The sequence below is a fragment of the Lepidothrix coronata genome, unplaced genomic scaffold (assembly GCF_001604755.1).
Source record: "Lepidothrix coronata isolate B3197 unplaced genomic scaffold, Lepidothrix_coronata-1.0 Scaffold32, whole genome shotgun sequence".
NCBI lineage: Eukaryota > Metazoa > Chordata > Aves > Passeriformes > Pipridae > Lepidothrix > Lepidothrix coronata.
The window spans coordinates 3,437,188-3,462,408 of record NW_016690212.1 but is presented as its reverse complement, the minus strand read 5'-3'; the positions used below and the strand labels follow the sequence as shown (position 1 = coordinate 3,462,408).

The 25,221-nt window shown below is 35.4% G+C and overlaps 1 protein-coding gene across 2 annotated transcripts in view; it reads left to right on the top strand.

Annotated features, from left to right (window-relative positions):
* The window catches only part of CPNE8 (copine 8), a 108,739-nt gene that overhangs the window by 41,532 nt on the left and 41,986 nt on the right, over nucleotides 1-25,221 (top strand). For both annotated transcript variants that reach the window (XM_017811583.1, XM_017811582.1), the window contains exons 9-16: nucleotides 1,350-1,454; nucleotides 4,910-4,951; nucleotides 11,437-11,512; nucleotides 14,105-14,158; nucleotides 16,960-17,021; nucleotides 20,682-20,728; nucleotides 21,386-21,567; nucleotides 23,510-23,637. In XM_017811583.1, the coding sequence (XP_017667072.1) occupies nucleotides 1,350-1,454; nucleotides 4,910-4,951; nucleotides 11,437-11,512; nucleotides 14,105-14,158; nucleotides 16,960-17,021; nucleotides 20,682-20,728; nucleotides 21,386-21,567; nucleotides 23,510-23,637 (696 nt within the window). The remainder of the gene's footprint in view (nucleotides 1-1,349; nucleotides 1,455-4,909; nucleotides 4,952-11,436; nucleotides 11,513-14,104; nucleotides 14,159-16,959; nucleotides 17,022-20,681; nucleotides 20,729-21,385; nucleotides 21,568-23,509; nucleotides 23,638-25,221) is intronic.

The window sequence follows — 25,221 nt, the reverse complement described above, 5'->3', positions numbered from 1 at the left end:
CTAAGAAATAGAATTCAAAAGTACCCTAAAAAAAGTTTTTTTTATTTTTTACAAATGACTGATTGCTACATTCATGGTTTAATTTGTTAAAGTAGACTAATCTCTTCTGTTCTACTGCTAAGACTTGACATGCACTGGTCAACACAGTGCCTATGTGGGTCTCTACTGGCAGGTTAGGTTTTCCTGGAAACTGAAAGTCCTCACCTCACCCCAAACCAAAAGCTTATGTTGTTTACATAAACCTTTATATGAGTATGTGTGTCTGTTCCCTGCACTTTTCCTCTCGGAGGCAGATTTTAGGAACAGTTTCCTGAATAAATACTGAATATCTTAAATTGCAAGCCTGGAGGAGTTATGGCTCCTTTGTGAGTGGTATTAAGGTCAGTGGTGGAATTTTTCTGGGAGTACTGGTATATGCAGTTTCTCTTGGCCTTGCATGCCATGGTTCTCCACTTTCATTCCAAAAGGTGAGTGTTGAGCCACTGATTCTTCATTGGTCTCCTGAAAACAGCAGGAGGTTGGGACAGTAATTCTGCCCGTGTGGCAGAGGGATACTTCCTTTTCTGTTTCTTATCATCAGGCATGTCTTCTGAATCATAGCCAGGATAAAAACATAGGCCTTTGGAATGTGAGGAGGATGTTCCCCCAAAGGACAACTTTAGTTACAATTGTATGAGGAATTTCACCAGTAGTGATTTCACCAGTGACCTTGCCTCCTGTTTTGTTTTGAACAATTCAGTCCCTGAGATGCGAGTTTAAAAGATGAATTTCAATTTTGCGTCATTTAGAGAAAGCAGAATGCATTAAACTACTTCACTGTATTTCACCTGAGAGAAGGTGATCATGGGATCTCACAGAAGCTTTTATGTTTTACCTGAGACAGCCCTGGTTAAAAAAATCTTGGATATAAAATAGGGAATAAGAATCCAAAAGCCATCACTCCCTTGGCTCAGTTTCTTAATCTGCTAAGCAAGAGTCAAATCCTTACAAGACACTTTCTTTCTGGGTCTGTGACTGATTCCTGGCTGTACAAGGTCTGTTTAAGCAAGTGGGATGGAGTCTGCTCTTGCCTGAAATAACTCACTGAATGGTTTTAATTCTTGTTGAAGTTTTGGGTAAAAACATTTTAGGTTTAGAGTTGTTTAGCACTCTACTCTGTAATATCTCTCAAATGAGTCTATCCTCTTCAGTCTGCCCTTCATGATTTCACTGTGTTTCTTTTTTTCTTATCTTAAATTTTATATGGACATTGTACGAATTATTACAGATTACGGCTCTTTTGATTCCATGTTAGATGACACAAAAGAAGAAGTAAATAAATGCAATATATATTCTTTTTTAACTTACAGTTTTACAATCTGCCACAAAACAGAAGTTGTAAAAAATACATTAAATCCAGTGTGGCAGGCATTCAAGATATCTGTCAGAGCATTGTGTAATGGAGACTATGACCGGTAAGCTATAGCTTAAGCTTTCTTTTTTCCCCCCCCTAACTCATGTATTCTTTTGTATATGATCTTTTCTATACACTTCAGTTCCTGGTGTTATTTAATCAACATTTTGAAAGGATAATAGGTTTTCAAAACCATTTGTCGCGTTAAAGAATTAGGACAAATAAAGCAAATATGTTAAATCTGTAGGAAATGCTAGTGGTGATTTCTGGAAAAAATTCTTTGCTCCATATGGTGTGATTTAGAAACAGAAAGAAAAGACTAATTTAAAAAATGGCCACTGTGACTAGTGTGCACAAGTATTTTTAATAATATTTCACTGAAAAAGAATGATGGTCTGTCTTCCTTGAGTGACATTGTAATGTCAGAGAATGCTAATAAATGAAAGCCTTTAAAATACGTAGGTGAGTAGATGGGAAACACAGGAGGTAATCGTCTCCAGATTTGAAGTTTTCAGTGATCCCATGCAAAAAGATCCATCTTTGAATGGTAATACCATGTTTTTAATCAATATTTTACCAATTGTAACAGGGAAATTAGTTGAGTAACGATGGATATTTTTAGACTTCTTAAGAATGGCCTTGTTGGTTACTCTCTCAATTAGGTGCAATAAAATGCAGCAATTTCATAATAAGTACATTCTAATCAAATAGAATTTTTAACCTGAGGTTAGGTTTATGTGCATAATGTATAGGCAAAATAGTACTCATGAAGCTAGTCTCTGGACACTGCACTATTTGTCATACTAAAGAAAAACAGTTTTCATAATAATTAAAAATGATATTTTGGTGGAGGTATATTAAAATAACTCCAGCATTCCAAAAGAGAATTAAAAAGCATAATAGCACTCCTCAAACTGTTGTGTATCTGCCATTGTCCCATGTTGATTCTACTTTGTATGCTTTGAACATAATGTTCTTGTGAATAAAGGCTCCATGAAACTTCCTAATCCCACCTACAACAATCATGTTTCAAATTAAGAAATACTCATTAGCTGTCAGATTAATTCAAATTAGTATCTGCTGATAGTTCAGAAAAAGCATCCAAAGTTTGTTTTTTTAATTTGAAAACTTTTCTTTCTAAAGGTAAAGATTATGTTCCTATGATCAACGTGGTAATACATAAAAACACAAACCTCAAAAGTCTCTTTCAGATAATAATAGTTTTATAGATCATATTTTGGTGCTCCAGGTGCTGTGATAGATATAAAAGGTGGGAGTCATGGCTAGGCTTTGTGAACGAAGATTTGGGAAGGACTCTACCCATGTTTGTTGCAAGTGTGTTGGTGGCTAAAAAGGCCAATACGAGATAGACACGTCCGGTTGCAAAAGGCACAGCAGAAAGACTCCTTAGATGGTGTATTCTGCAAGGCATGAGTCTTTCTGCGTTGAAAAGGTGGGAGTAATGTCATTAGATAAGTATATATCACAGTAAACCCTTATTTTGATTTTATAAGACTAAATCTTGTGTTAGTGCATGCTTCTGAGTGAACTCTGTCCGCTTTTTCGTTATAAAAAGACCAGGATTTGTGTAATTTTTTTCAAACTATATAATTATACAATGTTTTCAGTTATCACAAGGATGGCATTTCAATACTAGAGCAATACATAGTATCTAATATTTTTTTTCTTTCTTTCTCTTAGTATGAGCTCTCAAATAGCACTTACACACAGTTATTTTCTGCATAAAAGTTTTAAGACCAAGATACCCATCTCTAACCTTGATTTTTGTTTTAAATTAAAGATTTTTTTTTTAATGTTAAAAGAGGGAATCCACCCTCTAAACTGTGTCCTTTAAGGTAAAGGTTGAATATCTGTATGTGAAGATTTGAAAGATCTTTCAGTATCTTGTGTGTCATGCAAAACAGGTAAAACTTGAGATCTGTGATCAATCCTTTTAGTATGAAATACATTTCAGGAGAGAGGAGCTTTATTCAAGGAGTAATTGAATAATTGCTCTTATTGAAGTTGCATGTCTGAATAAGCTTCCCAGGAATTTATTTTGATATTCTTTAGAATTTATTTTAATAATTTAAGTTTTCTTGCTGAGATGATTTGGCTATTTAAACACAGATTTGAATCATAATTCAGAACTTAAATCCCACTAAACCTTATGTAAATCTTACTTTAGTAGTGTGTCCTAACTATCATAATAGTAACAGATTTTGAAACCTGTAAGTAAAATAACGTTTCTCTAGGGAAAAAACAGTGATATTGCCTTTTTTTACTAAATTAAATAAGATTTCCTTTCAAAAGTCAAATACTTGGTGGGATAAAGTAGGTTTGGAGCTGTTCTTCACTTCATTCCACAAAATAACTTTCACTTTTATCAGCTTTCATTCTAAGGGTAATTTAAACCCAAACTGAATTCCACAAGAGCTATAAAATATAACAAATGGTGTGGCCAGAGCCTTTAAATTTGAGTTGGAAAGAGAAACATCCAGATAAAGTAACTCTTCCTTTACCTATTTTGGAATATCATAAAAAATGTGAAAACAACTAGGTATTAATTTCTTGGTGTATATAATGTCAGCTGTTGATCAACCTTATCCCCAAAGAATCCCTTCCTGGTAAAAAAAATATTCAACATGTATTTGACTGTATGTAATAGGAGGGATGGGGAGCAGCTTCCATGGAAGCACATTATAAAATAATTGCTTAGATTTCTGTCCCTGTTCTTAATACCACTGACCTGATGACTTCATGTGAAACTGTTCTGAAGAATAAAGGAAAGTTAAGTTGTTGCTTAAAATGTAGGAGGTCTGGAGGTGTTACTTTTTATCCCATGTTCAATTAATTTTAGGCCAGATGGGATTCTCTGTTACTGATTGTTGAACTGACTTATCTGTGTACACTTTCTGTAGTAAAAGGAGATAAATAAAGCTATATACTATCCCCATCCTCATGTATGTTTCTTGTTTCATTAATGATGATTGTGGTAATAGGCTCTGTAGTATATGCATTTTAAGAAATCCACTCTTCAGCTAACTATGTAAAGTAAGATTGAACCTTTACATGGTAAATTTTTGTTTTCTACATTTTGTCTGTTTCCCAGTCGACCCTGAAGCAAGAATAGTTAGAGCTGTCCTCAGAGGTTCACATTACTCATAAGGAAACAGACAAAATGTGTTTTTAAAAACTGTGATAATACTTTAAGTTTTAAAGAATCATTTATTAAAAAAACAGAAAATTCAGAGCATCAGCAAGCAAAATATATTGGCTAAACTTCCAATGTGTTTCCTTAGTTTCGACTGTATTTTATTAGTAATTTATGAAGATGTGTTGCATAACCTGAGTGATTGGCTATTTGCTGCCCTATGAGAAATGACTGAAAAATTCTGCTTTCTGGATTTGGCACAACTGATGCACCCATATGCCATTAAACTTAAAGGCAATGCAGGTACATTTTAACATATGTTTTAATAAGGTCCTGTTGTTGATTTATTTTTTTATTTTCAGGACAATTAAAGTAGAAGTGTATGACTGGGATAGAGATGGAAGGTAAGACATCACTTCTATTGTTAAACTTTGGGGTTATCTGTGCATACTTATACACATTTTAAAAAGTGTAAATATTTAGTGTCCAGAACAGGATTAGAGAATGTTATTTACCAATATTTAGGGGTACAGGTGTTAGGAAAAGAGTTCTACTGTGATACAGTTATTTTTTATTTTCCAGTTGTGATAAATACTGATGCCTATTTCAGACATGCTGTGTGTATATTTTTCCTTGGAACAAGCAAGGTGGAATGCTTTATGATCTGTAAAATCAGTTTTGTGACTCTCATTATGTTACCAGTTAATGTACCTGTATGAAGAGAGGCATCATCTGTTTCATAGTCTACTTTCTTTTGCTTAAAACACTGCTTTATAAACTGTTGCTTTTCAAGTATGATGAAATGCATGTGCCTGCAATTGCTACTTCATGGTTGCCTAGATATTGCAATGTAGAAGCCACCTATTAATTGTCTTAATTGCAGATTGTGTTTGAATGTTCATTTCAATGTCCATCTTTATCAAAATGTTGTTATAAACTCTAGAGTTGGAAGACCTGGGTTTTATATAACTAAGTTACTGGAAAGAGGACAGTGGAATATCCCTGGATTTTCTGTTACTAAATTCTGGAGGGATATCTGCTATTATTCTGTACTGACTGTACAGGTTTTTTTCTGAAGTAATTAGCCTTTCGAATTGCCTTTATTCTGATAAACAAGGTAGAATTACTTTTTAACACACTGTATTGATACCTCCTATTCTTTTAAAAATGTCTGAGCTCGTATCTTAATACTTTGGTTAGAAACTCATAAATCATGGTGCTAGAACTAAGAGTAATATAATAATATGTTGATTTCTATTTACCTTTAAGTTGGTATGTCTTAATTATTTCCTATTATTCATAATTTATATTTTAAAATATATGGATATGCACGTGCATTTTCATTTATAATATTATTTATTTTACAGTTATGTCTTTAATACTACTGATGCAATTTGCTTCTAGTATTATAGATAATGGTATTGTGCTTCTGTGGCAATGGATCTTTTAACCATAACAGGCAAATTTATCCTGTGCTACCTTTCATTTCCTTGCTGACAAGATCCAAAAGCATATTTAGCTTTCTCAAATTATAGTTTTGTCTTTTTTGTTCCGTCGTGAAGCCTGTTGATTTATAAGCATTATTATCACATATTTGCCCTCTATAAATACCTGCTAGTGCAAATTCGTCCTTCTTAATCAGATGTTCCCTGGAGAGGAAAAATAACATATTCTGTCAATTAAAATAAGTGTATTTAAATTAACAAAGGCATATGCAAAAAATCACTGCATCCCTGTTAGAGTTTCTATTAACATCCTTTCCTCACTGATATTTTCCAAATCCTTGAAAATTTGATATATTTGTACTTTTGTGTATAAGCTACAATATTTTTTGAAAATAAACTAACAATGAAAAGTTAATTATATTGCCAAGTTAATTAAAAATAAGGATTATATTTTTTCAAGATATCAAGCCCCATATGCTGTCCCATTTTTTCCAAACTCGGTAAAGTTAAGAAGAAAAGGAAGAAATCTGGCAAATAATACAATGTGACTGCAATTCTGAGTGAAATCTTCAACATACTGTGGATTCTAGGCAATCATTAGCCTCTCCACTCTCAAACAGTTTGAAAGATTATCTGCTTTTGTTCATATCACAATTTGAATACCTATAAAATTAATATCTATAAAAACAAAATGTGAAGGATACTATTTACCTGTGTTCCTTATTATTCTAATTGTATGAATTTTTTTGGCTTTTTGCTTTCTGTCTTTTTTCAATTTAGAAGCAGGCAGAACACTGACATCTTATATGTTAAATTCCTCTGAAAGATGAGACAGCACTCATCTCATGTAACTTCAGACAATGTAAAAATCAGACAAGTAGATTGAACTAATCATTCAAGCTACTTCAGTAGCTTACAGGGGAAAATGGTCTGATTGAATCCATCCTACCTGGAATGAGTTGGCAGCTGGTGGTGCTTATCACTTACTAGTGATCATAGCAAGAACCTAATGGCCTAATTTAACTTTTCATTGCCAGGTGTATCTGAAATGAATCCCATTCAAGAACTACTCCAGCAATTTTTTGTACAAGTCTGCTGTTACTCAGTTTATATTAATTTCCATTTTTGATGGACTCTTTCTAGAAACAGTTGTTATACTAGCTGATCACCTCACTATGCTGAATCTGTTTGCTCCAAAAATGTGCAAACTGGGCAGGGACAACCTTTGAAAGATTGCCTGCTGTCTAGATAGCAAAGCAAATTATACTGAATTTTGCAGGCTGTTCTGCAATCAGGAAGGAAACATTACTGTGTATATACTTGATTTCTGAATCTTGTCTTGACCTGATTCTGACTTCCAGAGTCTTGACTAATAAGTTTTTTTCCCTTTTCCCCGTTCTGTGTTATCTGTGTTTTGAAAAAAAGAGGTACCACGTTGCTTTGGGTTGGGCTTCTTACTGTCACGTTCCTAAATTACATTCTTAAGAGTCATTGTCATCATGTAATATCATTATCAAATAACTCATTTATTTTCAAACATCACTTAGAATTTCTTGACTGAAAGTAATACAGGCTCTTTGTAACATTAACACTATTAAATATTAAAAGTTTCTTTGTCTCAAACCAGTTTTTACTCAAAAATTGTCAAAATGTGGACCACTTGTTCTAATTGATACCTTTTATTGTCACTAAGAGCTGTGACAAAACCCAAAATTTTTGATGCCGTAAGAAGTCACAAAAGGTAGTTTTGTTACTTTGGACAAGCCCACTTGGGTGAAACAGTCATGGGTTTTTTTGAGTGTCCTTATCAGTGAAGTACTTGCAGACAGGTATAACAGAAGAAAAAAATAAGATAACATGCAACTTCACATCATCCATACTCTGATGTTTTTGTTTCTCTCTGAAGGCTTTTTCACTTCATTTCAGAAAAAAATATTCCTTAGCATACATGGTGCAAAAGCCATTTCATAGTCTTGATATGGTTGTTACGTACAAGAAGTGTTTTTTCTCAAGTTTTAAAGCTGTAAATATTGCTGTGCTAACCTGGGGCCACTGAACCATTCATCTGAGAATCTCAACACTGCAAGAAAGATTTTAAATCTCAGATTCTAGACTCTTTCACCTTATTTTTTGTCCTCCCTTTTCATTCTCCTTCTCCAACTAGATAGTTGATTTTTAAATTATTGCATTTTTCCCTTACTCATTGACATATTTCTGATTATGATTGTCCTTTCCTCTATTTTTTCCCCTTTAGATAATTAAAAAATTCAAAGTTAATACAAGTTTGAAAGTGATTTTCAGCACTTCAAAACATAGGGTAAAAGTGGAAGATTTAGGGAGATGGGCTACAAGCGATACTTTTTTGTTCTAAGAGTCTTTGGTTCAGTGTTCTGATATACCATTCATGGACAAAAGTCTGTATATCTAGGATTGTTTGGTGTTAGGAGGCAAAGAGAATAAATATTTTGCATTCTCAATCCAGAGACTAATAAGGAGATCCAGTTGGTGAAGCGTGATCATTGATATTGGGAGGCATCAGTGCCTCATTTTTCTTTGATACATCTGGCAAAGGCAAATTTTGCCCAACAGGCACTCATCCTTCAGAGCCAGCCTAGGGAAGGGGCACACATCCATCTGAATACTGAGTGTTAAGATCCAAGTTGATGATCTTTTAAGTGCAGAGTACTCTGATACTGCTTTTATATACTCATACCTTTTTAATCTTATTATTTCAGAGGAATTATGTCTTTCTAGCTCAGATCTTGTCAGTGTTTGCATACAGCCACAAGGAAAGGAGACTTTCCAGTGTCTCTTAGAATTAAAGAAGCAATTACTTTTAAGCAGTATCGATTTTTTTGGCTCCCCAGAGACAGTCCTGTCTAGAATTGCTTATGTTTCCTGTTTGCTACAGCATGTTTGTAGGTAGTCATTAAGCTATGTTTGAACTTCTGCCTTCAAAATATACAAGCTCACTTGAAAATATAAGGTTAGAACTGTTACGAAAGGGAAAGGTTCCAGTTTAACCAATATGCATTTTTGTCCAGTACCATGGCTACCCAAGGTTAAATACACCTTATGTGCTCCAGGCCACATAAAACTCAAGTACCATAGCATATATGGATGGCTTCCTCTGTTCCCTGGTTAGATAGCATTGCAGTCTGGAGAGCATTTCATCAAAATATGTTTCTTAAGAAAAGTCTTTGTCTGTCTTGGAAGCAATTTCCTTATCTCCAAACTGAAAGGGGAGTGTTTCATGGCAGGTGGTCCATTCTGAAACGGACTAATCAGGAATATCTTCTCACATAGTATTTCACAAACTTACTTACAGAATGCTTTGCTTATTTCGTGTGCATTAGCATGATGACTGGACCTTTCAGTTGTTTGATTTACATATTTTGTGATTCATGCTGATTTCAGAAAATGAGATTTATATTTGAGGTGTGATTTTGTTCATTTAATTTCATTTTGTTATGAACAAAGTGAAAGAAATTTCACGTTGTTGTGGAAACAACACGTCGTGTTTCCATTTTTCCTCTTCTTGCAACATTCAGATTTATTTAAATTTGCTGTTAATATTTATAGCTTAATTAGAAGTACGCTGCATTTCTTAAAAAACAAGTTTTACAAGTCACAAAGTCATAAAACTTTGACTTCCTATTCTAGTTTACCATTGGAGGGAAAGTAAAAAAGTTAGTTTCATAGCTCGCAAGATGTGGAGGCAGCATGTAGAGGAAATACAATGCCTTGCTAGGGCACAGCTGGGAAAATTTGGAGCAGCAGCGAGCAAAGTTCAGCTGGGTAGAGTGGAGAATGGGAACAGGTCCGGTGACTTTGACAGGAAGCTGAACATGAGCCAGCAGTGTGCCCAGGTGGCCAAGAAGGCCAGTGGCATCCTGGCCTGTATCAGGAACAGCGTGGCCAGCAGGACCAGGGAAGTGACTCTTCCCCTGTACTCAGCGCTGGTGAGGCCACACCTGGAGTACTGTGTCCAGTTCTGGGCCCCTCAGTTCAGGAAGGATATTGAGGTGCTGGAGCAGATCCAGAGAAGAGCAACAAGGTTGGTGAAGGGACTCGAGCACAAGTCCTGTCAGGAGAGGCTGAGGGAACTGGGGCTGTTTAGCCTGGAGAAGAGGAGGCTCAGGGGAGAGAGACCTCCTCACTCTCTACAACTCCCGGAAAGAAGGTTGTAGCCAGGTGGGTGTTGGTCTCTTCTCCCATGCAACCAGCAGTAGGACAAGACAGCATGGTCTTAAGCTCTGCCATGGGAGGTTTAGGTTAGATATTAGGAAGAAATTTTTTACAGAGAGAGTAATCAGACATTGGAATGGGCTGCCCAGGGAGTTGGTGGAGTAACCATCCCTGGAGGTTTTTAAGATGAGACCGGATGTGGCACTTAGTGCCATGGTCTAGTAACCACAGCAGTGTTGGATCAAGGGTTGGACTTGATGATCTCAGAGGTCTTTTCCAACCCAGTTGATTGTATGATTCTGTGACTGCTGGAAAGTGTGTAGCTGACTTTAGGTACTCACCCCTGCATTCGCTTCCACTCCAGGTACCCGAGACATATGAACTCGCAGATCAGTCACTTCTGGCACAGAAACCTTGCGGTTTCTGTGCCCCAGTTCCCTGACCCCAGTCTGGCCTTTCTCAGCAATGCTTCATCCACTACACTCCCTCTGGCCATTCTGCTCACAGTGGGTCCTTGGCAGCATGCCAGCCCCTGTTTAAGAGTTGACAAAGCAGTTTTCAAAATGTGAATGACAGCACAGGAGTGCCAAATGTATTCTTGGAGCAGGAGTAGAATTTAGAAAGAAGTTTGATAGCCACTGCTTTACTATTAGGTTAAGATCTGCTTTCCAGTGGCGTCTAATACCATAAGCTGAGTAGCCTCAGTGGATTGCTTTTCTCCTCACAGATGGGAAATAAGTTTTGGGTCTTTCCCTTAAATTTAGGTACCATTCGAATGTCATGTTACACAAATTGGTAGGGCTGGTCTTTTCTGGTTTAAGTTACTTTTTTTTGTAATCCCCTTCTCTCACGTGGTCTCACACATAGTTCAGAGTCTGTAGTGCCAGTGGTCGTCCAGTGAGGAAATGGTGATAGTCTTTGGCAGCCCACTCTGTGTTTTCAGATTCTGTAAGAATCTGAAAGCTTACTTTGGGGTCAATCACTGATTTACAACATAGTCCTCATTGTGCAGCAATGAGCAAAAGCTGTCAAGAAGATTTAATCTAATACTTTCCACCTCTACATTTGTATTACTAATAGAGTGAATACACAACAGAGGGAGAAATAGAGATTTTTAAGCAAATTGTATCTGTTACCATTGCTCCTTTCTTGGATGTCAGTTCATATTGGCCGTGCTTCTCTTTTTCATAAATAGTTAAAATACATGTTTAAATTACTAAATGCTATGTATTTGAAACCCTTTTTTTTTTATACAGCCATGATTTCATTGGAGAATTCACAACAAGTTACAGAGAGTTGTCCAGAGGGCAATCTCAGTTCAACGTGTATGAGGTAAGTACTGTGAGTATTTGCTCTCTTTCAGGAAATGAATGAGAAAACAACAGTGGAAAACATTGAAAACAATGGAAAGATATTCTTGCCAATAATGAGAAGACAAGCCTATGTGGCTGTAGCATGTTTTTTTCTGTATAGTGTGCAGATCTTTGTCATTCCTTGAGATATCCTTTAATTGGTCTCAGATTACTGTCATTAAACCTAGTTGTTTTGTCAGCTTTCATAATGGTTGACAAATGGTTTAGTTAAGCACTAATGGAAGGAAGGGAAGGAGGGTGCTCCAATTGTGTGCTGCAATTTTGTTTTAAAGATGAGCAAAGGTGCTGCTGTGCAGAGCAGGACAAAGACATAGGTTTTTTTTTCTTATTTAGATCCAAGATCAACCCCAGAGTTACTGTAATTTACAGAAGTTTCCTATGGATAGTGTCACAACACAGATTACTGTATGCAGTGGAAATGTCCTCTTGTGTTGTGACTCCTACCCTACTATGAATATTCTGTCATAACATCTTAAGTAATTTTTCATTTTCTTAAATATGGTATCAATATCATACTCCCAGCATCAGCATACATTTCCTGAGCATCTTATGTTTGCCTCCCTACATTGCAGTCCTCCATGTACTGCTTCTACTTGATTAGTCCATACAGTTTCAGAACAAAAGAGACTGAACAAATTCTTTTTAAAATGTTTTGCATTTACAAACTGAACCAAGGCAGGTAGAGAAGTTTGTGTTTGAGTGTCCCATATTTTCACATTAGAAAGAATCTGCTAGAGCAAGCTCTTTTTAGTTGAACTTTTTTTAATAGGTAAGATTTCATGTAGCTTCCTAGGTTCCTGCAGGGATGTAAGACTTTCAGAGGCTAAAAAATGTTGTTTAATTTATAAAGTTATTTGAAATTTGAAAAAATACATCAATATTATAACAATTAGAGTACCTAGAATTATAGGAGAGAAACAAGATGTTGTTTAATTCATCTACTTGCTCCCAAGTAGATGCCTTTTTTCCCATGATATTTCACTCAAAGCTCTAGTGTAGTTCCTTGCAATTATTAAGAAGCCAGTTGTCAAGTTACCTGAAGCAGAAAGTTCAGATGAATCTCCTTTTTGGCATTTAATGACTGCTGGCAAGCAATATGCTGCTAATTCAGGCCTGACCATTGAATTCTGGAGAGCAGTGAATGAACTGCCATAGGGCAGACAGTCAGTCTGTTACCTTCATTTCCCTCTTCCAGACAATTGTCAGCAGGACTTGCTTTCTGGCTAAGGTTTTGGTTCAACAAGAGTTACTGCATTGTTTAATAACACAGATATAATCCATTGCTTGCCAGTCAAAGCACTGTTAAATTGAGGGGAGGAGTTACTTGGGATTTTTTAAGTGTTAAAGGGCTTATATGCATGTAAGGGAGTAAAAACTTTGAAGAATACTTACTGTATAACAGTGTGCCATACTGGAGGGAAAGAAAGAGTCACTTGTTTAGCCTGTTTGGGAAGACCTCAAATGATAGTTATCTGTTCCTGCCTTACGTTTCACGGCTTTTCTGTGTTGTGCAAGAAGTAGGATCTTTAAATGTAATTTCATTTTGGTTAAGAGGTGAGAATTTTTGGAAGACATGTATTTCTATTTTTTCCATTTTCAGGCAAAATAGTTTAAGTATTTTACAGCAGATAAGTGACTAACATTTCAATGGGAAATGTTCTAATTCCTTATCATTTGCAGAACATCTACAAGTAGTTTACAGTAAAACTTGGCAGTAAGCCACAAGGATTTAAGTTTCCTAGTTATACAGTTGAGCGACCTAATTACCAAAATACTGTTTTGCTTCTAATTCCATGTGCATTGGTGAAAAATGCAGGAGTACATTTTAATGTGTATGTGGTACTCATAAGGAATACAATTTTTATTGTTGGCTACAATGAGAAATTTTATAGGCGTAGGTTCTAGACATTCAAGAAAACTGTTTAATGCTTTGTAGTCCAGTTCTGTGAAGATTCTTGTGTATGGGGAGTGCATTGAGCCCCCAAAACTCCACAGTCAGGTGGTGGTCTTCGCCATTTTCATGAAATGACAGTATGATCTGTGCCCCCAGTGGCTCTTCCTGTCAGCAGATCTGTCATTGCATCAGATACAGAAACTGGGACTAGAACAGCTCACATGTTTCTCAGATAATACTGATGAGAAGATGGAAATAGATTAACTGGATTGTGAAGAGGTGCATTGTGAAATGACAAAGTAGTGACACAGGACACTGAAACCCTGGAATGAGGAATGCAGAAAAATGCAGAATCTTGTGAAAATTCAAAGTGTTTAAGCACTCAGATATAATGAACGTTCTCACCTCTGTTGCCCCAGTCCCTTATTTGTCAAATGTGAACACCAGCATGGACTTACCTGACAGGTACCGTGAAGATAAATTTGCTGGTTTTCAACATCCATATATCCCCGCATTGAGATGCATAGGTAATGCAATCTTATGTAAAAATACACTGAGAATCCACTGAAAATAGACTACGTTCTGCTTTGAAAATAATGTAAACACTTATCTTTATATTAGATCTCACTGCTTTGATGTTTGTATCTGTGTTTCTAGGTAATAAATCCAAAGAAAAAAGGAAAAAAGAAAAAGTATGTTAATTCTGGAACAGTAAGTAAATATATTTTATGTTACTGGATGCTTTTCTTTTTGCTTGAAACAGCGTAGCTGACTTGTAATTCAACAGGATTAGAATAGAACCTTTTGTGAAGGCCACAATAACTATTTACTGGTATGCAGCATTTATTTTCAGGTTTTTCTTTTAATTTGAAAAGTCTGATAAAAAATGTGTCCAAGTGTGCTCTTAAGTTGCTAATGGCAACAGGGTTTTTTTTAAATATATGTTGAAAGATCTGTTAGTATTGTTTGGGATGAGAGTTTATTGTCCTTTTGTTTGTATTGCATGTTCTGTTCTCATGTTTATGAACCATTTGCTAGCAAAGCAAATATTTCCCTTCAGCACTTTCTCATCTTCCACTTCCTGGTATCCGTGATATTCAGAACATAATTTACAAAAAAAAAAAAAGAAGATAAAAATTGAAGATTTGTATATTGAAAAACCTAATCACATATATGTTTTTTGAAAACACATCCAGCATGTGGGTTTCTTCCACATGAATAGTTCCACTGAAGTCAGTAGGGCTACTTCTGCACAGAACCATAGCCTTGAAGAAATGTTTTGACATTCTCATGTTGTTGTGTAGGTCTGTTCATCAGTAGGAAATAAATACTTGATTTTCCATCTCTGCTTTAAATCGTAAAAAATAGGCAGAAACAGCTTGCCCATTAAAATTTACCATGCAGTATCTAATTCATTTTTTTAGCATATTCCTTTTACTAAAACCTATCATGTTAAAATAAAGTTCTTTTATGCTAAATTAGTGAGTTAAAAACTTACGTAAAGTGATTATTTTCAACCAACGCTAAAAGTGTACTCAAAATTGTAGGTATGAAATCTGGCTTAGGGTACAAAAGAGCAAAAAAAACGTTATTTCATGTTCAATTTTTTAGTTAATTTTGATTTAAGATATTTTAACATCTTCACATGTATCTGTCTCTGTTTGAAAGAAGATATTTTACCCATGTTTGAACAGAAAAAATCTTGTTATTCTTTTCTTCTGATTACATCAAAATTTCCAATAAACAATTGTTAGCGATTTTCTTTCCTTTGTCCTTCTCTACCAGTGTTCTCTTCTGTTGGTCTTTTTCTTTATCAAGTGATTTTTGTCCTCATTTGCCCCTACTTCTACTAGTCCTTCAGGCTTCCCTTATGCTTCTCCAAATGGTCACTTCCTTTCGTGTTTGCCTGCAGTTCTGTTTTTCTTCTCCTCGTTATTCACCCAAGATATTCTTCATCCCAAAGATTTCTAAATTTTCAGGCCAGGCACCAAGACTATAATTCTCACTAATAGCAAGTGAACTACTGGAGAGCTTAAAGTGGATATAGATCACTGACTGCTATCTTACTGCTGCTTTACATACAGTACACATCTCAATTTGTTATTATTTATGGGGTTATTTTAAATTGAGACAGATAAATTGCATATTAAGGAGAAATGTTTCAGAATGCAGGATTAGTTTCAAATAAAGCCTAGTAATAAACTTAAAAATTCACTGGATAAAACTTGACACATTGGTAGTCATTTTCTATTTGGAAGTAAACCCTTTGGCCACTTTGGGAGTTGTTTTCTTTCCATTTTTTACCTTTTAACATCAGATACACTGAAAACATTTGCTTAAATTAATTAAGAACAAGATGACCAGCCGTAAGAACAGATGAACTGTTAATATTACTGTGTCCAGTGGGAAAATGCATAGAAATTTCAGTCTTATATGCAAGTCTTTGTTACTGATAGCCTGGTCGAACTTTGTCATGGTCTTCTGTTCTCAACTAGATCATTTTAAACTTTGCTAGTCCCTAAAAATCAGAGGACCTGTGGCAAAGGAAGTAGGATAGAAGACAGAATCTCATTCTAAGTTTACAACATGGAAGTATTTTAAATGTTTATATTTTGCTGCATGTGGAGGTAAATCAAATTTGGTGACAAACTTCCATCTCGTTTCTATTCCTTGTATCGTTATCAGTGGACTTCCTTTGAGTAGTTACTTAAGCAGTTTTCATTGCCTGCCTGCTGGACTTACACTGTGAGAGAGTTTTGTGTCACTCTGTAAATAAAATTAAAATAATTTGAATTTTTTGTTTCATAAATACTGCACAGGATATGAAGATCTTAAATGATGGATCTTTTCCACTAGAGTTTACACTTCTGTGACTCAATTGCTGAAAATGCCAGCAACACCTTTAGATGGATCTCTGTGTTTTGAATCTATATAATTTCTGAGCGATAAACGCTGTAACTGAAGAAATTTCTTATCTTTGTATTTATATATATATATATATATAAAATGAAATTTTTTATATATGTTTCATATATGCGTGTAATTTACTAGAGTTTTGCATCCTTGGCTTGCATCAATTCTCAATGCCACTTTTAATGCGAGATGAGTAATTACATAAATGATTGTAATTGAATTCTTTAAACAGTGTTGAAGTGCTCATAAAATAGGTGCATTTTCATTTAGCCTCTAATATTCATTTGTAGATGTAGTACATAGGGATCAGAAAATATGTATGTGGTAGCCTGCTCTGGAATACAATCTTCCATTGCTTACCTTTCCTTATTAAAAAAACCAAAAAGGCAATTGTAGTAGACTTCCCAGTTTGTCTCTTCCCTTTCAAGAACTACCTATTGAAATTATTTAATATCTTTTTTAATCTTCTTTTTTCCCCTAACACTGTAGGAAATTACATCTTAAGGACAGAACTCCAAAAACATTGTGCTTATGTCTCTACTTGTTCAACTGGGAAACACACAATAATTCATGTCTGACTCTCTTTTATTTGCTTTCAGGTGACATTGCTTTCCTTCCTAATTGAAACAGAAGTTTCATTCCTTGACTATATTAAAGGCGGGTATGTGATTGGCATCAAACCTTTTTGTTTTCACAGTCTCATAGTTCACTAATAATTTTTTTATGTACTTCACATATGGTCACTCTAAGTGGTATCTGTAAGGAGTATTGTTTCCTCATTTTAGAGGCTGTACTTTCCTACATAGAGCCTGTAGATAGCTACTGACTTTATGGAACCTCACTTAAAATGTTGGAATTGGTATTGATAAAGACTGATTGGCCAGAGAAATTCCACTTAAGCTTTTTTCCACTCTTTTTACAAAAAATGAATATAATTCAGTAGAATGCTCTGTGTTTAAAAGTATGAGCAGTAATACCTATCATTTATTTATCTTATACAGAATCTTCTTTGGTGATTCATACTATTATTTCTATGTACATCTCAGTGAAAACTATAGAAATACTTGTATAAAATCTTACCTTTCTTTCTGCAATATATGCAGTTATGTAAACATGACAAGGAGACTCAGAGTCAGAGTTGTTTTCTTGGCTTCTCCCTTCTTTTGTTTGTCTGATTTAATATTACTGTGTATCAGTTGCAGTCCAGTTGACAGATTTTGAAGGAAGAGGGAAGAGAAGATTTTGTCATTATTCAGTCTGTTTTCCCATCAAGTATATCCTCCAAAATTGTTTTTTTAGTTCCCTGGTTTTCTTCCATTTAGTTAGAAAATGCTGATTCTGCAACAGACACAATATTTGCTCTTACGTAAATGGATCCTTATGAAACACTTCATGTTCAGAACTTTTATTGTAATTGATTTGAGGTGTCTAGAATTAATACTGATTTAGTGGAAATCTTGACAGCTTTAATTGTAACAAATTGGGAGTACAGTATTGATTTCATTTATGTTTCGAGTCTGCATCTGTTTAATTGGGGTATTCCATTATCAGTATCATCAATATGACAGTTGTTTTCTTAAAGAACTTTGGAGAATGAAATAGAAGTTTGTCCATAAATTCTTATTTTGTTTTATTACATAAGACTGGATTTTATAGCAGTATGGTGGGAAAGAGGTGAATGTCTCTTTTGCATCTGAATATTACATCAAGTGGTGCCATCTTAATAGCAGGCTTTCCTTACATTTTGATACTTAATCACGTATTTTGCTACAGTGACCTTCCCACATTTAAAATAGGTACATTGTGCTAAAAATAATGTATATTTCAAAATCATATTTCTCCTGCCACTTAGCAGTTAATAACATATTCCTATCAAAACACCTCCAAATATATGAATAAGCTCAGGAATGTAAGGGATACAGCCTTGAAAAGAAATGCAATTGAATTTAAGGAATGACTGTCAAACCTAATTTATAGTCTGCTCTTTTTTTTGCCTGGAAGAGAAAGAGACACCAGGAGCCACAAAGCTCTGAGATTAAGTGGACAGAAAAGATATTTCTGTGCAGAAGTTTCTGGCCTGTTTGACTTACTAGAATAGGAGGTGAGCTAGGCATTTGTAAATCAATAAAATTCAGGAGCTGAATCTTTTTGCAGCTCAAAAATATTGTCATTTCTTCTGTCCCAGCGTAGTGGAAGATAAGAGAAAGTATTTTCCTCCCATCATGTTAAAAGCCTTACCTTCATCCAGGTTTTTGGAAATGAATACCCATGCATTGTTTGGATTCAAAAGGCTTTGGACATGCATTTTTACCTGAACTGTCTTGAATCATTGATGGTCAAAATGGAAACTCAGAACTCCTTTCATGACAGCTGTTTAATCCAGAGAGTACACCATATAACACAATGGGATGCATATTTGATGTTCAGAAGAGACCTGGCATGAGAAATGGTCACACAGCAAGGGCTGCCATAACTTTGTATTTTAGAGGCTTTGCCATGTATTTCTTGGATAATACTAGGGAGTAATAAGACTATGTAAGAGGAAGATCTTGTGGAGACTTTTTCTTAAAAATCTTCTGTATGTTGATATGGCATTTGGCCAAACAAACATCTGCAAAGGGGAAATTATAAAGTAACTGTTGCTAGGGACTTAAATGCCATGGGGAGAATGGAGCCTCTTGGCAGTGTGAGTTACTCCATTAGCCCTGTTGCAGAGTTCTGCACAGTAAGTGCTCCTCAAACCTTCAACTGCTCCCTCCTGCTTACAGACCAGCTGGTTGTCATTCTGAAGCCACGGGAGAAAATCCATGTTTCTTTCCAATGTACTGTTTAAAAACCCGTAATCATTACAAATGCTATCAAGCCTGGTCAAAAGCTACATTCAAGCTTAATTTGTTCCCTTTTACATATCAGTGCTGATGGAGCTGCTACTGAAAGACGATAGGTTTCACTTTGCTCTCAAAAAAACCCAAACAAAATGGTTGCTCTGTGGTTGTAAGGTGAGGAATACTGTTCCTTTTAAGATACTTGCTTCATTTCTTGTGGAATATAGGGTAAAATGACCTGTCCAGTGATGAAGTAGATCATGTCTTTCTATACCAACTAAATTCACAGTGACACATTCTTCAGCATGCTGAAGGATTTCTGTACTTGATGTACCTGACATGTAGTGCTTGGAGTAGTCTTGTTTTACTCTTCAAACACTGCACCACACTGAAGCTCTTAAAACTTAACAGGGAGATTATAGCCCAAAAGCAGTTTTTCTTGGCAATGCCAATCATGACTCTAAGCATAAATTTAGGAATAGTTTTTATTAGTGTTATGATAATAATAGTTGTATTAATAACTATAGCTCTTAATTATTATAGTTATTATTATGTTATACTAGACTTTTTTGTTGTTTTTCCTAAATTTTTCTTACCTGAGGAAGACAACTTTTCTGCACAGTATATTGATTGTGGTAGAAAACTAGTTGACATGCGCTTCCTAAATCTTTCTCCTTACGTCTAACTGACAGTGCAGAAGGACATTGTGATTAGGAAGCCACGGGGTCTGACATGTGAGTACATATAAAACAAAATCTGACTTGTCATGCCATTAAATTTTTTTTTTTGTGAAACTGCATAAAGTAGGATGCAGAAGTACTAGCAGAAAACTTCTCTCATAAAGCTCAGGCCTCTGAACTTTTCAGAGACTGAAGCAGTTTTCACTGGCTTTATTTTTTGTTGTTGTTGAAGTCCATATTGAGGTCACAGCATTTTGAGACACATTTCGGGATTCCAGTGTTCCGAGGACTCTTCTTGATACTGTGGGCACTGGTAGGCTTTTGCTTAATTTTGGAGACAGAGTCCACCCATAATGCAACTTAATTTGTGTTAGCCTTGATCAGTATGATAAGGTGATTCTGTGTGAATCTTTTTTCATACACAGCTTTCAGTGAAATAAATAGTATTTTCTCTGGGCACATCAAGTTATTTGAACAGTAAAACCACTACTGCAAGGACATGTGTCAGATTGTTGATGTTTAATCTGAATGCACATGAGTTAAATCGTATGGAAGTTAATTATCTTATTAGTGATTTAGAAATTTTCATAAAAAATGAAAAAAGGAAGGATGGAGTCAAGTAACTGTTTTCAGTGTGTTAATAAAATAGTGTTGGGTAGGCCTTGGCTGGAACCTTATATAAGAGTATTTTCAGTGTTTATTTCCTGTATTAGTCAGTGACCTATAGTTTGTCCACAAATGATGTTACCATCTCTTGTTTATTTTCCTACATAATAGTACAACTGTTAATAAGACTTGTGTTTGCTTTTTCTACAGAACCCAAATCAATTTCACAGTCGCTATTGATTTCACAGCCTCAAATGGTAAGAATAAAAATAAACGTCTTGTATATGTTTGTGCTGTCATCAGTTTTAAGTGTACTTATGTGTGTGTTTGTGTCTGTATCAGTATTCAGCTGGCACCACCTGGACTCAGGATTCCATTTTGCTGAGCAATAGACTAGAGGCCAATTCCCATCTAGAAAAGCGGGGCAAACAAAATATATAGAAGTTGGAAAAGCTACATATAAAATTGAATAAGTAGGAGCTGTTTGCAAGTATTTGTGTACTTTCTGATTATTTTTTTGTTTCTTTATAACTACTGAGAGAAAACTTATAGGATGCCATTCAGATGGACAAAAGGAAAGGGTTTCAGGTGGAGTGAGGCTGAAGTGGGGTGAAGCAGAGATAAATTGTGATCCTCTTCCAAAGCTGCTTTCAGAAAGTCATAATACTTGAGTAAATTTCATCTTAAAAGTGTATATCATGTTATAAATGACACAAATCTACAAGTTTCTTGCTGCCTTTTCAATGCTGAAACACAGCTACTACTGTTAAAATGTATTCAGAACTACTGAAAAACGACTACTATTAAAATGTATTCAGAAAACTGCATTTTTACCTGATACAACTTACCTTTTTTAAGAGAGAAAATTCTTAAGTGATTCAATTTAAAAGTAAATCTGATCCTTGCTTCAACAGGTAACCCTTCACAGCCGACTTCACTGCACTACATGAATCCCTATCAACTGAATGCTTATGGCATGGCACTGAAAGCTGTTGGTGAAATAATTCAGGACTATGATAGTGATAAAATGTTCCCAGCTCTAGGTTTTGGAGCTAGGCTGCCTCCTGATGGAAGAGTATCACATGAATTTGCACTGGTAAGTAAATAAATATTTATATATTGTTAGTATTTCTTTACTACAACAAATTTTTGGGAGTTAAGGCTGTACTCTTGAGCAGTCACTGGACAAGTAAAGAACAGAGATTGTGATAATTATTCTGTGCTAACTCTAGGCAGTTGTTTCAGAATTTTTCATCGTAGTGAAGTTACTGAGAGAAATCCAGAGTCAAGAACTCCCTGTAGGCCAAAAATGGCAATAAAGAAAAGTAATTATCTTTAACCTCAGCTGTAGCAGCATGAGAAACAGACACTCGAAAGACTTCAGATTGAAGCTAATCTGTCTTAAGAAGCGAACAAATCATGATCCAAGATAATATTTCATTATCGTTGTTATTGTTCTGCCTTATTTTCTGGCATCTCTTTATCTTTGACAGGCTGCTAGTTTAGAGACATAGGGATAGCTAAGTGGACTGTTAGCTGAGGTGACAAGAACAAATCTGAGATTGATCCATGTGTCAGTTAAATTGCAAACCTAAAATCTACCAGGATTTGCCAGAAAGATTGATCTGGTATAACTGATACTTGTGATTAGTGTGGATATTTTATCTACTTGCTTATTTGGAGGTTTTTGTTCTTCTCAGAGTAGGACAAAGTTGGCAGAATTACAGGAAATGTAGGTGTATCAGGTGAGTTTTCATAAGATAGCAGCAAAGACATGGCAGAAGATTGGTAGCTGTAGGTGTATATTTCTTCTGTCAGCCTGTGCTAGAAAACAATGCCATATCTTACCTCAAGGAAAGGTTTTCCGCATAGGAATTTAAAATAGGTGCAATTGCAGATACTCATTTAAATCACAGACTTTTTTTGGACTTTGTGTAGCAAGTTCAAATATATTGATACATATTTCAGTTCTAAGGGTGTTTCTAAAATTGATTTAGTCAATTTATGTGCTGTTGTGGTACTTTTACAGAGGAAAAAGCACCACATACATATTATATATGTATACACAATATATATAATATATATATATTTCCTTCCTCCATATGTAAACATATATAGGTATCACCAATGTAATGCTAAGCAGTGTTTTCAGCTCTCTCTTTTAATGTTCTAGACCAATTCCATGAAAAATCTGCTTTGGTTTTCTAGATTCTAAGGCAGGTACACTCTGCCTCAGACTGAGATACTGGCACACTAAACCAGTGAGGTGTTGGCACTTGAAGGAGAGCAAGGTGATTTGAAAGATTTTGAAGCCTTACATAGATCATTTGTCTAGTCTGGCATGGGTCATAAATCTGGAATGTAGCTTACATGTTTGTATTGACACCTGTAAATAGGTATCCTCATTATAGAGTCATTATGGAGATCGATAGTATAATGCCTACCCTAAGAATTTACAGTACAGCCATTTTGTAGGCTCTTAACGAGAAAATTCCTTTCTTCTTCTGCTTATACTAGGTCAAAAATAATTTTTCCAATGCAGAAATATTGTACCAAAACAGTGAGGAATTTATAGTTTACCTTACATTCTCATAGTGTATGAACATTAGGGTCTGGCTACCATTTCTGCTTATTCACATTTTTAAATAAGAAATCATTGAGCCTGAACTGTGCTCCTAAACATGATTCTAGTTTTACATCTGACCTGTAATTCATACCTTAAATCCACACAGGAAAATGCCTGTTAATGTTGTGTGTATGCAAGAGTGTTTAATTACACTTAAGATGCTATTTATGTCTAGGAACCAGTCCCAGTGATTCAGACTGCATGTAACATGAGGCTGCTAGAACCACCTTCCCTGGATAGTTAGCACTCACAAGCAGGCGTGGCACTTACACTGGGCATTTGTAGTGAACTCTCTGAATAGATCCTAGAATGCTTAGGTCTTTGCCTTTTAAGAATGTACACTGGGTAGTATTCATTAGCCTACATAATTTTTACTTCATAATTACTTTCAGTAATCTCTTATTTTCATTAGAATGGAAACCCTCAAAATCCATACTGCCATGGAATTGATGGTGTAATGGAGGCATATTACAGGAGTCTAAAATCTGTACAGCTTTATGGACCAACAAACTTTGCTCCTGTAATTAATCATGTAGCCAGGTAAGCATCACCACAGGTAATTTGCAGAAACTTCTTACTGTCATATAAAAGCATATAAAAGCCTGACAATTACATGATGCAAAACATTGAAAAAAGGTATTTACAGTTGTTTATTCAGTCGAATGTGATTAACTTGTGTTGTTGAGTAGGTTTGAAGACCACATGCTAGTATTATGCAGAATTTCATCACTGTTTAAAAAGAAATAGGAGTGATTCAGTTGATCTTAGCAGAAATTATAATGAAAGAAAATTTTTGAGATCATTCTGTCATGTTTCTTTTTTGTCTTTTAGAGCACGGAGTTATTGCCTCACAGAAAATGCAAGAATCTATCCAAAAAAGTTACGAAATCTAAGTTTTTTTAGGCACACGTATTTCCTCTAATCTCAAAATGTCCAAACCGTCAACAAAATCTTCAAGGTCTCTCTGTGCCAACAATTGGTAGCAGTACTTTTAAGGCAGTGGTAGCAGTACTTTTAAGGCAATAGTACAGCAGTCACCATTGGGGAGCAGTGGTGCTGTGTTATGCAACACCTCATCTAACTTCTGAAAGTAAAACCCTTCTTGTGTTATAGAAGTTTCTTAAGAAGGATAATGTTGCCTTATGTTGGCAGATAAGATCTTGGCTTAGAATCTTGAGATCAAGATCTCGACAGTATAATACCTCCATGAATTTATATAGGAAAGTGATGTGGCTTAGATGATTTAGCCGAGTAACTACCTGAACAGATTTGATTTTATTTATAGACACAGAGAAAGAACTAATATTTACAAAATAAGGCAGTAGGGCTGCGTAAATAATTGTGCTGTTAATGTTTTATTTATGAGCTTGCAAAACAGCTAATTGTTGTAGCTATTTATTTACTATCTGTTTTTGCAGTTGTTAGTTCTACAGACCAGTAGAAAAATAATTTGTAAATTCTGTGGTGCAAAGAATTTTCTGTGGATGGTTAGATAGCTGATTTCAGTTGTTTTTCGTTAGGATTAGTTGTTTCATCTTCAGATCATCCCATTAAAGTTATGTACATGCATATTAAATTGCTTGTCATTCGCAAGTAGCTATCACCTTTAATCACCTTTGACATGATCTCTCCAGTAGCAGTTTTCCATATATGTGGCATTTGGCATCTGCATTAGCCATGTTATCTGAAAATCTAACCCATCAACTTTTCTAGCTTTTTCTTCTTCTTCAGAGCTGGTCGTATCAGCTGAGGTGCCTGGCTCAGAACTTGGCAATTAACCTCCAGCCTCCTGCTTCTTGCAAAAATTTTTGATCTAGTGTTACCAAAGCATTGGCATAAATTCAGTTCCTTTTCTCCCCAGTTGTTTCTCAGGAATATTTGTCAACTTTTGCAGAGTTAACAGGAGCCTGTCCAGCAGCATTTGTAGTCCTTCCACTGAACTTTTGTTAAAATATCAAGTTGTTGCAAGCTTTGGGAACTCCTCCTGGTAGCAAATCACACTACACTATAGTGGGAAAGCTAAGTGTCTCCACAAGGACTTCTACTGCATGATCATCCTTAATACAATCTATATATCAGTCCAGTTTTCAGTAACATCATTTTCCTTTAAGGTTCAATTCTGTT